The sequence below is a fragment of the Lissotriton helveticus genome, chromosome 5_1 (assembly GCF_964261635.1).
Source record: "Lissotriton helveticus chromosome 5_1, aLisHel1.1, whole genome shotgun sequence".
NCBI classification, from domain to species: Eukaryota; Metazoa; Chordata; class Amphibia; order Caudata; family Salamandridae; genus Lissotriton; species Lissotriton helveticus.
Genome location: NC_136065.1, coordinates 2,020,062,564 through 2,020,077,921, shown reverse-complemented (window position 1 = coordinate 2,020,077,921; position 15,358 = coordinate 2,020,062,564). Strand labels below are relative to the sequence as shown.

At 42.6% G+C, this 15,358-nt stretch overlaps 1 protein-coding gene across 1 annotated transcript in view; it reads right to left on the bottom strand.

The window, feature by feature from the left end:
- Positions 1-8,608: 8,608 nt before the first annotated feature.
- The window catches only part of LOC144753953 (E3 ubiquitin-protein ligase TRIM39-like), a 160,003-nt gene continuing 153,253 nt past the window's right edge, over positions 8,609-15,358 (bottom strand). The window contains exon 7 of the mRNA XM_078641477.1: positions 8,609-9,250. Within this exon, the coding sequence (XP_078497603.1) occupies positions 8,703-9,250 (548 nt within the window). The 3' untranslated portion in view covers positions 8,609-8,702. The remainder of the gene's footprint in view (positions 9,251-15,358) is intronic.

Sequence of the window (15,358 nt, the reverse complement as noted above, 5' to 3'; positions counted from 1 at the left end):
TTCTGGTTTCAATTGGGAGTCACCTGAAGATCTTATGGAGTATGCATAGGGTGAGGAAACAGACAGACAAGAATTCGTTTACTTGTTTCTGCATAGATAATTTGCTGTTCAAGATGGTGGTGCTGAGGTTGTGGCCGTGGGCTGTCGGGGTTAGGGGAAAGGCCCAATTTAGCGAGGTACTGTTCCCAAAGATGAGTACTTCCGTCTTGTTTAAGTTGAACATATGACAGTTGTCCTTCATCTAGTCGGTGACGTTCATCATATATCTGTGAATGTTGGTTCTGGTGATGGAGGGGTCTTGTGACAGCTAGAGGATGAGCTGGGTGTCGTCGGCTTAGGACATGATGTTGAGTCAGTGTGATCTGATGATGTTGGCCGGGGATCTTGTACGCCTAGAAGAGGGTGGGGCGGAGGGGCTATCATTTTGGGACACCGCAGATGGTCTCCTAGGGTACCAAGATGAATGGTGGGAGATGGATTCTCTGTGTTTTTCAGCTGAGGTATAAGTCGATTTGAGGGCATCTCCTCAGATTCCGATTTGGTGTTTTCTGTTGATCAAGATACGGTTGGAGATGGTGTCAAAGGCGTATGGCAGGCCCAGGAGGATGAGGGCTACTGATTTGCCACATTCTAGGAGGGCTCTGATGTCGTCCGTGACTGCTATCTGAAATGTTTTGGTGCTGTGGTTGGCTTGGAATCCGGAAGTTGTGGGGTCCAGGACATTGTGGTGTTCCCAGTGTTTGGTAAGTTGCGGTTGAACGCCATTTTGAGAACCTTCACCGGAAAGAGGAGCAGTGAGATGAGCAAGTAATTCTTCAGACTTGCTGGGTGAGTGGGTGGTTTCTTCAGCAGGGGCCTCACTTCAGTGTGGTTCCTGTCCTCAAGGAAGGAAGTCGGGTGATGGAGGTGTTAAGGACTTTCTTGAGCTCATTGCCTATTGTCTAGCTACTGTGGTTGAAGATCTGGTGGGGACATGGGTCTGTTGGTGCTCCCCAGTGTAAGGAGATCATGAGAGAGATTGTGGATCCGCCGCCGCCGCCGCCGCCAGAGCCAACCTACACGAAGGGATGAAAGAGGTAGCCGAGTGGATGACGACCAGCCGCCTGAAACTGAACTCGGACAAGACGGAGGTCCTCATCCTGGGCTCCTCACCCTCCGCCTGGGACGACTCCTGGTGGCCTCCCGCCCTGGGCACCGCACCCAAACCGACAGACCAGGCACGCAACCTGGGCTTCATCCTGGACCCCTCCCTCTCCATGACCAGGCAAGTCAACAACGTCTCCTCGGCGTGCTTCAACATCCTACGCATGCTACGGAAGATCTTCTGGTGGATCCCCACCGAGACCAGGAAGACCGTCACCCAGGCCCTCGTCACCAGCCGACTGGACTACGGCAACGCCCTCTACGCCGGTACCACCGCAAAGCTCCAGAAGAGACTCCAGCGGATCCAGAACGCCTCAGCCAGACTCATCCTCGACATCCCGCGAACCAGCCTCATCTCCGGACATCTGAGAGACCTTCACTGGCTCCCCGTCAACAAAAGAATCACCTTCCGCCTCCTCACCCACGCACACAAAGCCCTACATGACCAAGGCCCGAGCTACCTCAACAGCCGAGTCAACTTCTACGCTCCCAAACGCCACCTCCGATCAGCCAACCACGCCCTCGCCGCCGTCCCCCGCATCCGAAGAGCGACTACAGGAGGAAGGTCCTTCTCCTACCTGGCCGCCAAGACCTGGAACTCCCTCTCGACCGACCTGCGCCTGACCCAAGACCACCTCTCCTTCAGGAAGAAGCTGAAGACCTGGCTGTTCGAGCAGTAGCGCCCCCCCCCCCCCCCCCCCCCCCCCCAGCGCCTTGAGACCCTACGGGTATGTAGCGCGCTTTATAAGTGTCACTGATTGATTGATTGATTGGCTTTAGTTGTGAGGGGCCCCAATGGATGAGCAGGTGTTCAGGGTTTGTGTTTGTGGGTGTGAGTAGGCTGATGCTGTCAGTGGTGGGGGGTTAATGATTAAAGTTCATGGAGATGGCTGAGATCTTGTTGTGGATGAAGTCTGCTAGGGTGTCACACAATCCTTGGGACGGGTGATGTCATTCCTGGTGGCTGTGGGATTGGAGAACTCCTTCACAATGGTGTAGAGCTCCTTACTGTGTTTTGTACTGGCTTCTATGCGGTCTGCTAGAGCGTGCTTTGTTTCTCTCAGGAGGCGGTGGTACTGGTTGAGTGCTGTTTTGAAGGTGGTATGGTCTTCTTTCTTTTAGCTAGTATGCCCTTCATTTCTAGTTGCCGAAAGTCGCGTTTGGAGGATTTCAGCTTGGCAGAGAACCAGCTGGCTCTTCTGGCTGATACTTTGGGTTTGGCTGGCTTGACGGGGACAATTGTGGCAGCGCTCTCTTCTGGTGAGAAATGGCCACCATCAAATAAATTGACATTCTAGAGTCTTCGTTCTTATCGACTTTGAAAATGTGTCTCTCATCGGCTAATCTGCCTGGATGTTTTGCTTTTTGATCACCTGTTTTTTTATGGGAAACCAGTTCAGGGCAGCCTGGGATGGGCTCCAGAGACTGTCCTGCTACTGTGGAGTGCAGCTCGGTGCCTGGGTGGGACTGGGCACCCCAAGACAAAAAAGCCCAGTTTGCAGCCACTTAAGAAAACACAGGAAAAAAGTAAGAGAGGCTCTCCCGAACGCAGCTGGAAAGCCACTGCTAGGGTATGCAATGAAAGTGCAGGAGGAGTGCTATATACTGCCCTGCATGGCCAGCCTGCAATCCATCACAAAAATCACTTGTTTACCCCAGGAAGATGGGGCCACTACCAAATTATTTCTAAAGTGAAGGGGTCGCATCAGGAGCTGTGCAGCCTTGCCCCCAAAAGAAGTACCAGGGTCCCCACCCTACGTTGGGTGGTAACCTGCAATGATGACTCATCAAAGGGTTTTCTAGTGTTTAAGCATTCCTCAGGCTGGAACATATGGTCTACAGCTTGGAGTGCTGCTCCCTCTAGGGAGAAAGACTGTAGCTGCAGTTCTTGTGGTCTAAAGTGGTACAATAGGAGTTTTTATATTGGCAGCCTGTAGGGCTCAAAGGTGGTATTGCACATATGTGTGTTTGCACAAGTGATGTCCTTTAGGGGCTATTTAAAAAGTGCAGTTTTTTATTCTGAATGGGATTCAAAGAATATGTTGCAAACACCCACTAGGGGAGTAAGTCTATAATTGAATATGATGCCATTCAGGGGCTACGTATGAATTGTTGGGGTCCCTCAAACCTTTTGCACCGGTTACATCGCCCAGGAAACAGTCCGAGGGGACTGCAACGCTGCTTCCTGCACTGCCAATCCCCCGCTAAGTTCTCGCTGCCAGTGAGTACTACAGGGCAAAGACTCCAGCTCCCAGTGTCCTTCCTGTGGTGCCAGTCAATGCGTCGCAGGGAAAGCACCAGGAGGCGCTTAAAGACGCTCAAGGTCTCCCGAGGCACTGGAGGCGCCCGGGCGAAGTCAAGGGCGGGCCCGTCCTTGCCCGTCAAGGACCGACCGAGATTGGACTGGGCTACCCCCCTGATAACTGGTCATTGATAGTCTATGTGGTAAGCTGAAATCATTTGTACTGACTGTGTATTTCTCAAGAGGGGTCGAGAACACTTGAGTTAGTGCTCCCTCATTCTTTACGTTGCTTTGAGCTACAGGGAAACATGAGGAAATGCAAGGGCCCTGCTGCCACATTGGATGCTTTTATCATCAGGGTAGAATCTCTATTAAACCATGAGATTCAAATTGCAGAAAGGCGTCTATCTTTAGAACCGGCACATATCCCTATATACAGGCATTTGGGCGCGTCCAAATTTGTTAGATAATCCGCAACCATCTCCCTTAATGCCCACAGTAATGGTTTCAAATGAAGAATCTCTACTATATTGCTCTACTGCTTTCCTACTCCCAGAGTAAGATGAAAAGAGCAGTACAACTATGGACCCAGATTAAGGAAGCAAAACTTGACAGCAGGGAAAAAGGGGGATGACCAGCGAGTAAAAAAGAAAGCCATTCCCGATGCAAGAAAAACCAGGGCTAAGAAAGTAGGGGGGGTAGCCCAAGAATTAAGATCTAATTCCAGCGCAGAAGTACGAATGGTAACGGAAAGAACCGTAAGTACCCAGATAGAGGTCAATCGCGACCAAAATGATTTTGAAATAGGGAATACTACTGGGGTTTTGGAACAAATTGTTAAAATGTCCCTTGAATCAGCCAAGGTGGCTATACTAACACAGATAGTGGAGCGCATGAGTGAGAACTTTAAGGCCTTGGCGGGGAAAATAGAACAACTGTATACTGCTATATGCCTTAAGCAAGATAGCAATAATCGTATTAGTCATACTCTGCAGGAGGCTGGGTCCCAATTAATAGTAGACCATCTACCGATAAAATCTCTAGGCCAAGAAGATGGTCGGATTACATTGGATAAAGATAATGTATGTTGTAAGTGTGACATGCCTAGGGACTTAACTGGCTCACATTTGAACCGTACAGCAAACAATGGGGTGGATATAATTGATGGTGGGACGCGGGCCATTGTTGGGAACTAAGAGAACCCAGTTGGCAATCAACATGTACAAACAGCCAGTGACAGAGAGTGTATCCCAACTGAACAGCAAGTAATGCACAGCCCAAAGGGCACAGACCTAATACCAAACAGTGATGTTTTACGACTACCCCCCGCCTCATGCCCCTATGTGATAATCTTAGCTGAGTCCCAGTTTTAAGGCGAAACCAGAGGGAGTCCTGGCACAATCTAAGGAATAAGACAGTTTACTGGCTAACAAAATTTAAGCATTTTAACTTATTGAGAACTGAAGATATCATAATGGTGCGCAGGGTAGGGTGGGTGGGAGAATCAAGGAAAAAAATAAATGGTGACTGCGTAGTGATAAACTTCGGACGTCCCCAGATGATCAGAGATATATTAGATATCAAAGAGGAAACCTCATATAGGAATAATCAGGTCTGTGCGCTCCCATTGGGGTACTTTTATAGACCGATGATTATGAAAAAACATCAAAGGCACAGATCCTTTGGTTCCACTTTATTATAGATTTGAGGGCCTATCATCTCTTGAGGATCTAGATTGACAACAAAAGTTCTCCTATCATAGAGCTGATGTCTCGGCAATACCCAAGATGAATGATTCTATGGCCCGGCCACTGGTAAAAGAAGTGATTAGAGTGGAAGCTTTGCAATGTGCCCCACCGACGGAGGAGAGCAACGAATCTCAAATCAAGTGAGAGTGGGAATTAAACAGAGTTTGCAAGCTTCTTGTATAGAGGGGAAAATGCAGGTGCCAGTAGGAAGCTACCACTCTAATCCAGTGATTGGGAACACTGGGAAAGGGCTAATTTCGAGTTTAGAGCTGACCAAGCATTCTGAATTATATGCCTCGTTTCATGGAACATAGCAGGATTAAAAAGAAATGTAATTGATGTAATTTGGAATGAATACATAGAGCATAGTGACATTACTCTTTTGCAGGAAACGTGGTTGTTGGAAATACCCCATAGAGTGGGTTTCAAAACATTCAGTGTGGATGCTAGTCCGTCAGTGAAAGGAAGGCCTTCTGGGGGCCTGGTGATATGGTTAAGGATTTCTTTGGAAATTGACATCGTACAACTAAATATACCATCACAAGACATAATGGGTCTAAAATTGATCTCACGGGATGGAGATGTTTTATATGTATTCAACATCTATAATAGGCCTAGTCCTGCTAACAAGGAATCATTAGTAGTAGAGCAGCTTGAATGTCTTTTGGATACATTAGGGCCCAATCCCAGGGTAATAATTGGAGGCGACTTTAATCGCAACTTCGCACCTGTACTGGGCTTTGGTAACCTACTTGAGGCCGAAGACTGGCAAATAATATTCCCACATTAGAAAGCGACAAGGATGTAAAGTGTACCGTAGCAGCGGTTCAAATTTTGAAACTCACAATGGGACATAGTCTGAGAGCATGCAATGGTCGCCTGCCTTCTGACAGACCAAATGCATACACCTTCTGCAGAGGCAGTTCCCGGAGCAATATAGTTTATATATTGGTGACAACAGAGTTTTGGCCCCATGTGCTCGACTTAAAAATTGATCCACGAATGGAGAGTGACCATCGCCCTCTATGGCTGACAATATTGTCAAAGTTCTTTTTCTGCACCCAAGAGGGCAAGAGGGAAATTGGCCTATTGAAGATGAAATATTATTGAGTAACAATCGACGTGCTCTGAAGTGGGCATACATTCTAGGGAACATCCAATCCATGACTAATAATTATACAATTTTTGCAGACACTATCACATTATTTCTAGCTCAACCTGTAGATGAGATTTCGATGGTTGATCTACATGCCACATTGGTTGATGCCTTAAGTTTGGTTCTAGACAATATACCAAAAGAGGGGAATGCAGGAACCAACCATAGAAATAACTTTGGAAACCCTTGGTACGACAAAAACTGTCGGGCAGCAAAGAAAGAGCTCATCCAGGCAGTTAAAAGTAACAATTTAACTGCAATAAGAGAAAAAAAGGTATAATTACAAACAATCCCTGGAAAGGGCAAGGAAATTATGGGATGACGATATTTGGTCGGGTCTAATTAGTGCGGCCAAATCCAAGGACCAAGCAGGGTTTTGGAATCAGATAGCCAAAGGAAATAACACAGGAAGATCCCCAAAAGGTTAATTCCTTGATTTTGAACCTTTTCTAAATGAGGTATGGCCCCAATTAGCAAAATCCCTGTTTTTTAAATTCAGATATGGGATCCTACAGACAAATTCCAATAAATCCAGATGGGGGAGCAATTATGAGGACAAAAGTAGTGAACGGTGCATGTCATGCACAAATGTGGTCAAGGAATATGACCTCCACATATTATTTTTCTTTCCTCCATACAATATCGTTAGGAAAAGATGGATTAAACCTCTCTGCAAGATTTTAAATGTTAGCCATTGCAGAGAGGTGGAACGTATATTGAGGACCGACACGGCTCTATTGGTTGTCTTTATTGTAAGTAGATTTTTGTTTAATGTGAATATCATAAGAGCAAAATTTGGATTGAAACTGTAACACCTGGGACTATATTATTACAGTAAACATTTTCATATATCTTTTCACTTTATCAATATGTGGTAACCCTCTGATGAACTTTGATGTGACAAAAGGTCCACTTGTAGTGATGATACTAATCAAATGTTGATAAGAATTGAATATTAAGGTTGGCGAATGAAGGATTTTAAAAATCGTGGTATTCTTTTTTAAAAAAAAAGCCTAACTTATATATGTTCTTAAATATTTTATTATATTTATTGAAGTTATTTAATTCTCTTAACTTTATATTTGGAATGGATCATGCAGATGTACCAGATTGTCCCACCATGTGCACTAAAATCAATTGGCTGAAAATGAGATAAATGGTAACAAGTTTTAACATGTTTTTTTATGTACCTTTTATGGTTGGAATCGACCGAAAATAAAGTTTGAATTTCAATTTGAATTGTTATTTATGCTGAATACACAAATGACTCCAACATGCATATACATTATTCTTGCAAAGGCTTTATCTAAATAATGAGACTGACTGCCAATCCTGATCAAAGTTTGTCTGCTTTAATGCCAGAATTAAGTGACCTATGCCATGGTTATATGTAGTTATTGCAACTGTTCCTAGGATGAAATGTTTGTTGAGATAATGAGGTTGTCAGTATTAAGTGCTCTTACTCCAAGTTAAGTTTAATTGTCACATTTAGGGAAAAGATCATGTTTTTGATATGTTATTTCGAGATTTAAATCTCCCTTTGTGAGGGACAAGAATGATTACGCAATGTAAGTATTTCCATCAGCTCGTTGTATATTGGTAAATTGCTGCATAGTATTGAGTAGTGTGTGTGTGTGTGTGTAATACATGTACTTTTTCTTTCTCAAAAGAAAAATCACAGACTGGATAAACATTTATTGAGCGTTATTATTGAGCATCTGTGAATGGTGATTACTAGCTCACACCACATCCTTGAGTAAGACTTGGACTGCTCTGCAAAGCTACACTATGAGAGTTAAGCGCTGGAATAGGGTGTTAGGTTCCAAGTGGAGGACAAATGAAGACCCATTACTTGTGCAGGCCACACAACTAATGACTCACTTTCCAAAAGTGATGAAGGATCGGATAAAGAGCAACAGACCTTTTCAAACAAAGGACATTTTTGAATCTTCATTCTTGGTGGCATAGGATGAGCAAATAGTAATAGATATCATCAGACAAAAAAGACATTCTGGAATCCCGATTATCAGAAGCAGTCTGTAATTGAGGATTTTATTCTGACTTCCCTTCTTTGCACCGGTATTTTCTGTATACTACTTGATTTTTGCTAATATCTCATAGCCTTTGACAGAGGAAAAGGAGAAGAAATATTTATTTGTGACTTGAGCAGATATACACCCTAGATATACTACATAAACATCCACACAGATGATCCAAAGTGAGACGAGTAAGAATTGTGAGAATCATGAGTTAGCATCATTCGCACTCATCTGACCTCGGTTTTAATGACCTTCTGAAAGAAACTCACTTAGACAAACATGAGATTTGTCAAACAGACATTTTAATGCTTGATTGCAAGGGAAGATGAGTAGACATTTTTGAGTGGTACAATTGTTCAGGTTGTTGGTTTTGTTCACTCCCATCCGGTCACTGGATTGATTCTCAAGATGCCAGCATTTCTCCCTTTTTCAAAGGAACCAGGATAGAAATATGGTAGAAGAATTTGACTGAAATTGCATCTGAATCTGAACAACAATGACTTTCCATTCACACTATAAAATGAAACTTTCCCCTCCTCATACTCCAGAAAGACACCAATAACCCTAGGCTTTTCTTTGGGAGTAATCTGGATATCTGGGGCACAGCCGGCCCAGTACTGATTATCATCTCTCAGGTAGACCCTCCAGCAGCCTTCCTCAGGCGAGAGGTTGATATCTTTGGCCTTCCTGCTGATGGACTTTTCACAGACCCCTACATCCCATGCTGGCATATCTCCAACATCCACCTCCCAGTAGTGTTTTCCTGTGTTGAAGCCTTCACACCCTAGGATTAGGGGATAATAGATGAATCGTTTCAGACTGTTGTCCAGGTTCCTTCTCTTGTCTCCAATCCTCACGCTCTTCTGGTCTGTGGCAATCACCAGATTAGGATGAGCTGTGTCTGGATCAAGATGGATTTCCACTGGAAGAAAACAAAAAAATTATAATTTGTCAAGTTGATGGGGGAGGAAATTTTTCTTTTTATTACCATTATCAATTGAAAATAAATGGGTCATTTAGAGTGAACAATTTGATGGAAAGGAAAACTAAAAAGTAGGAATGCTGGTATTTGTAGGAGGAATGTATTCTAAATTCTCCCTTAGAGATTTAATATTGGCACAGAATATAGTATATGTGTAGATATATGTAGCCAGCACTCATTTAGAAGCTGGTCTTAGTCTTCTGTAGGAATACTAAAATAATGTATTTGTTTAGGTATAGAAGATGTTGCAGTTTGTCAACCCCTACCTCTGCAATGTCAGGCCTTTTGAGACAGGGAGGCAGACACATTAATGTTCCCAAACATTGTTATATTCCATATAAGTACCCTAATATAGTCTCAGGTAACATCATAACCCTTCACCTATATTCTCCCCTACATTACATACATAATGGTTCTTAGGGAATGACCTTTTACCTAGATACGACACTGTACTCAGAATGCAGGATTTTCCCTGGTAAAAGCCTCATACATTATGCATGAGGATTCTTGGAAGCACAGCAGGACTGCCATCTCCTGTATAATATCTATGTACAAAGTTAATTCCTGACATCATCCTAAGACCGACAAAGTAATACTGCAAGGTAGAACCCCTGCGGAGACCTATGGGTTTATATACATCACATCTTGCTAAGACATCCAGAGGAGACCAGGATTTCCTGACCGACACACTGGCCAAAGACGCTGAAGTTCCTGCATACAGACACTCCAGCTTGCAGTGGCCTAACATTCCTTGCGAGGTGTCCAACCTGAGAACAGGACACACAGTCTCTCAAACCAAGTAATGCGGTTGACTTTACCCTAGAGGGAATCTTGGCTTAATACCTACACATGTGCTAGGTACATTTAGATACATATAGTTAGGGAGGCATCGTAGGAGTACGCACTTTTATTATCATCTATTTTATATACTCATATGTATTCATGATCATTGCAAGGTGGTAGAACTCTAACATCCTTTTACTTTCATAGTGGTTCTAATCATGTATATCTGTTACTGACTAGTAGTGGTTGCAGCTCATATTTTACACTAGAATAACGACTGTTCAATAAATTGTTATTGAAAAAATGTCCAGACCGTTTATTCTGTGTATCTCTCTGAAACAAAGTGAGCACGAGTGACTGAGAGAAAGGTAGTATACTGTTTCCACAGTCCTGAGGGGTTGTCATGTTCGATGGTTGCCAGGAACTATTCTCTCCTTGGTAAGAGGAGATTCTAGTGGCACTGTGAGCTAGCTGATACAGAAGGTCAACATATCCAGCGGGGATGTTCAGAATCAGTCTAACACCAATCCTACAGTGTATGTCGTCCGAACGCGCACATTCTGTATAGGTTTTTATAGGAACTACATGACAACGTTTAAGACAGATAGTACGGCTCATCAATGCAGAACAAGTTGTGCATTACTACTTTCTCTGCAAAATACAGAGAATACTTTGAACAATTAGAATAATGTACTGGTTTACATTATGGAGAAATGTAAAGTACAAGGTAATGTGCATTATTAATCATGCCGGGCAGTTTCATACAGGTATTAGCATGAAAGACATATTTGATCGCACAATTTATATCTTTTAAACAGTTACATGGAGCTTATCCATGCATAGGATACTCGTAAAATACCAACGTATCCAAGCTGCAGTAATAATTATTTCATTGTGTCCCTATAAATCATTCCAAGGGTATTTGACCATACTATTATCTAGAGCCAAGCAGGAATGAATTTGAACTTTTTCAAAAAGGAGAATACTAATAATACTATTTAGGCAATCAGAGTATTTGTTCCTAGATTCAACAAGAAATCTATTCTCTCTAATTAAACTATTTTTTATTTTCAACGCATCAGGATATTTTCTTGTGGTACACAGCAGTGGGCACAGATTTGTCACTGTAAACCTTTACAGTCTGCTATGTTTTTCCATTATATTCTTCTAGCCAGGTTCTTCATATACCTGACTCCTAAACAAGAAGCTGCTGCCTTCTCCACCTTCTTGTCTCTTATCTCAAACATATTTTAAGAAACCTAGAAATCCAACAACAGTTGTTTTTGTTAGATCAAACATTTATTCCGATACCTTTCTGTTTGGCGGTATTAGGAAAAGGTGCCTAGCAGACAGTGCACTGATGTCTTAGTAAGGCTGAGAAGTACAGCATAATTCACAAATACCAGGAGTTGCACTAGTTTCTACTTAAGACCTTTTCAACATGTGAGACATAGGAGGGCATATTGATAAAGTTAACCTTCCCAATATTTGAGTCTTGCAGGAGGATATATTGCAAGAATATGCCTACAAACGTTTCAGACCTATAGCAGGGAAGGCAGCCATCTACAGTATGTGAACAGAGCATAGGACCGACTAAGAGATTGTGAGAAAAATTGACTGATAGACAAAAAGGCTCATTGAAGGAGTTGCCTTCCAATTGCTAAGACTGGTGTAAGGGCCCATCGATATGCTAGCTGGTTGATATTTTCCAGATGGGATGGATGAGACAGATTTGCAACGCATGCTAAGACATCAATGCTTGAAATACACAGGAGGATCTTATCCATCTGCTAGATATGATTATCATAATTTTAAAATTACATTGTGAGCACGCCCATCTCAAATTCAGTAAGGATCACAGCCCTATGCTATTCGGGAACTGGCACTTCCAGTCCTAAAAAACCAACTCATTTATTCACTTTAAAAGCACTCCTAAGACAAACAGTAGGTTCATTATTTGACTTGAAAATTATTAATTCCAGCTGGTCTTTTCCCTTTCTGGCTGAGGATGGACCCATCCTACGGGGAAGAAGTCTACCCTTGAATTCAGTTTCACCTCAAGCTTGCCTCTGTACTTTGTACAACATTTTTTAACAAAAGAGATGCACAAGGGTGCAGCCAACATCCAACAATAAAGGAAGTACTGCCACTGTTGGAACTCTAATTTAGGGGCATATTTACAAGAAAATAGTGTAGTGCAGCAATAAGCCAAAATTGCAAATGCTGCTCTTCGCCATTCTGAAAATGCAGGGATGCACCGTATTTACAAGAATTTGGTGTACCCCTACTTTTCTCCTAGCGCTGGTGCTAAATTTAGCTGCCTAGCACCAACTCAGACACCCTTGCATCATAGTGCAAGGGTGCCTGCCTTGCGGGGAATGATCGTTCATGTGCAGGAAGGTGCCCTTTTCTGCGCATAAACTTTGTAACTCGTCTTTCTTTAATGATTGTTTTTAGGCAGGAAGAGACACCTTTCTGCACATGAACAATAACTTGTGACAATTTGCTGTTTCTATGTGTGCTGCAGGATGCATACGGGTGAACCAATGGTAAGTAGCAGGTGGGAATAAAGTGGTTTTGTTGACTACAACAGGTCTTGCAGACAGAGCATGTGCACTGCCTAGGCTCGACCAAAAAAGAAGGAAGCCAGAACAAACAGGGCAAAACAGAAGAAAGGGAAAGAAAAAGAAAAATAAAGGGTATGGGAAAAGAAGAGATTAAATACAAGTAAGACAAATAAAAAGGATTACGATAACAGAAGAGTACATATAGGAAGCTCAATTTGAAGTTACTAAAAAAAAGTGATGAAAACAGTAGTAAAAAAAGATGAAAAGTAAATAAGTCAAAGCAATTTCACTTAAAAATAATACATTTTAATTAATGAGGTACTTGTTACATGGTCACACTAAATCACAGCAACCCCTTGCCATTCCCTGCCAAGAGCTGTAAATTAATTTGGGTGATTTAATTTTCTTGTGAAACAATAGAGAAGACATTTTAAAGGACAGCATATTTTTCAAGGTACAAGTGACTGATGCCCATTTAAAATATAAACATTAGCATTCCTACAGTGATTTGTGACATAACCAACCCCTTCCTTTTGCCCCCAGAGTAATTCTTTTGTGTAGGGAGTGACCAAACTGAATATGAACTTAATAGTTGATCAAGGTCTTGTGTATACTTACCTCCAAAACTCAAGCAAAACTTAGGGCCTAATACATATCTGGGCAGCATGTACACTCCATTTCAACAAAAATGGAGTATGCATACTACAAGATAATGGTCCAGCCACCTGATGTAGCTGGGGATGAACCACAGCGGAGACTACTCCATCTCTAAAGTGATTATTCTGCTCTGATGGCCATGTGGATTAAGGACCATCAGAGGTAGACTTTACATTTTCTTTTTTTTATTTCCGGTGCAGGGCTGCGTTATGTTGGTGGTTCCTCGCAATGCTTTAGGAAACGACCGTCTGCTTTTCTAAATTTGGTGGATTGTTCCTCCATCAGCGTGTCAGAGTAAAATACTCCATTCTCCTGGCGGAGAAACATGCTATCTGCCAGATTATAAATCTGGCCCTTAGTCGTTATAAAAATGGTGGGCACAAACAGATAGGATGGAGCTTCTGAAAATATATGTAGCACAATGCAACATTTGCCAAAGTGTGTAACTTCCAGCTTATCATATTAGTTGGTAGGGTGGGAAAAACTGCTAAAACATATCTAGAAACCCAGCAACAGCATTAATTTGATGGATAGGGATCTCTAGATTTGCAGAAAAAGATTGTCTTCTCCTACTAAAATTATGTTCACATGTCTTACAATCTGTTTATCTTCCCAAGCAATCGCAGATGACAAACTCTCCCAACACTCTGCAAAGCCTGCATCTGTGAATGTCTATCATCCAAACACAACCTTTCTGACTGCTGAGATTTGTGGGGTAGGGTTTCCAAGGTTGCCAGGAGCTGATCTGCAAAGTCCTTTCATGACTGTGGTAGATTATTAAAATATTGGAAGTGTTCCTGTAAGCTCTGGACAACCGAGGTTACAAGATGGAAGAGCATTTGTGTGGATGCATATGGTTATTGGAAGATAGAGAATTCCAGTAAGCAAGAAGACCTTGAGGTCAAGCCAGCCTAACACATGTTTGTGTACATTTACTTGACCCTCATGGGGAAGAACTTGGCCATAAACATTGTACACAAAGTGATCTCTGTATCTATGCTAACCACAAGAGCATAGACAGCAGACCCTGTTTATACTGCTCTCTGTGCCACCTGGCATCTTTAATGCCCAGCAGCCATGGGTAGGAGGACCATGAAGGAGAGTTACACTCCTTCTACCATTCCGACATGCCATGCGTTGTCTCACTTATACCATTGACATCCACACCTTTCAGCATCTTAACCACCAATCATTTCTGCACTTTACTTTGACATTACCTGAGCCTAAATAAATCTCAAACTGGAAATCCGAACACGGGTACCTCTGTTTTTTCCCCGAGCACCAATTGCATTACACAAGGACACATTCATTTTTGTTAGGCACAGAGAGATTAAGTGATTTGCCCAGAATCACAGGATGTTGACCGACATTGCCGAGACTCAAACCCAGTTCCCCAGATTTGAGGTTGCTGCCCTAGCCGTTAAACCACATCCTCTACCAAATTAATCTTGGACTCCACCTCCAAAGGTGTGGATAGGGTCAAGAAAGAAAATGACGTCACGCAGGGGTGGCACTTACATGCAGATCTATTGTCAGTTCAGGGGAAGAACGAAGGAGATGTGGACTCACACAGTGTGTGGAATCTATTTTGTTTAAATCTTCCAGGTCTAGTATGATGCCTGTGGATACTCTAAAGGTATAGAACCTGCAGTTAGCTACAATAGCAACGAAAAATAGCATTACATAAGGTAAGTAACTTGTTCATCTAAACCAGAAATACCCACACCCACAGATTAAAAGAACTGTTATCCTCTGATAGTTTGTTTCCAGTAATTTGGGGTATCTCCAACAACAAAGCCAGAAGTGAGAAACATGCAAGTGATCTTGTATTCTAGTCTTTGTCTGATTCCTCAATTCAACTAAGTCATAAAAAGTGCCTTTTACATGAATAAGAACCTACAATTATTTTTTCTCATCTACGATTGCAAAAGAAACTTAAGGTGGCAACATGCCTTGGCTGATCAATTATTGACTTTGCAAACAGACTCTTTCAGAGTTTCATTTTCTTTACTGAGAAGTCTACAAAGAATTTAAAATATTA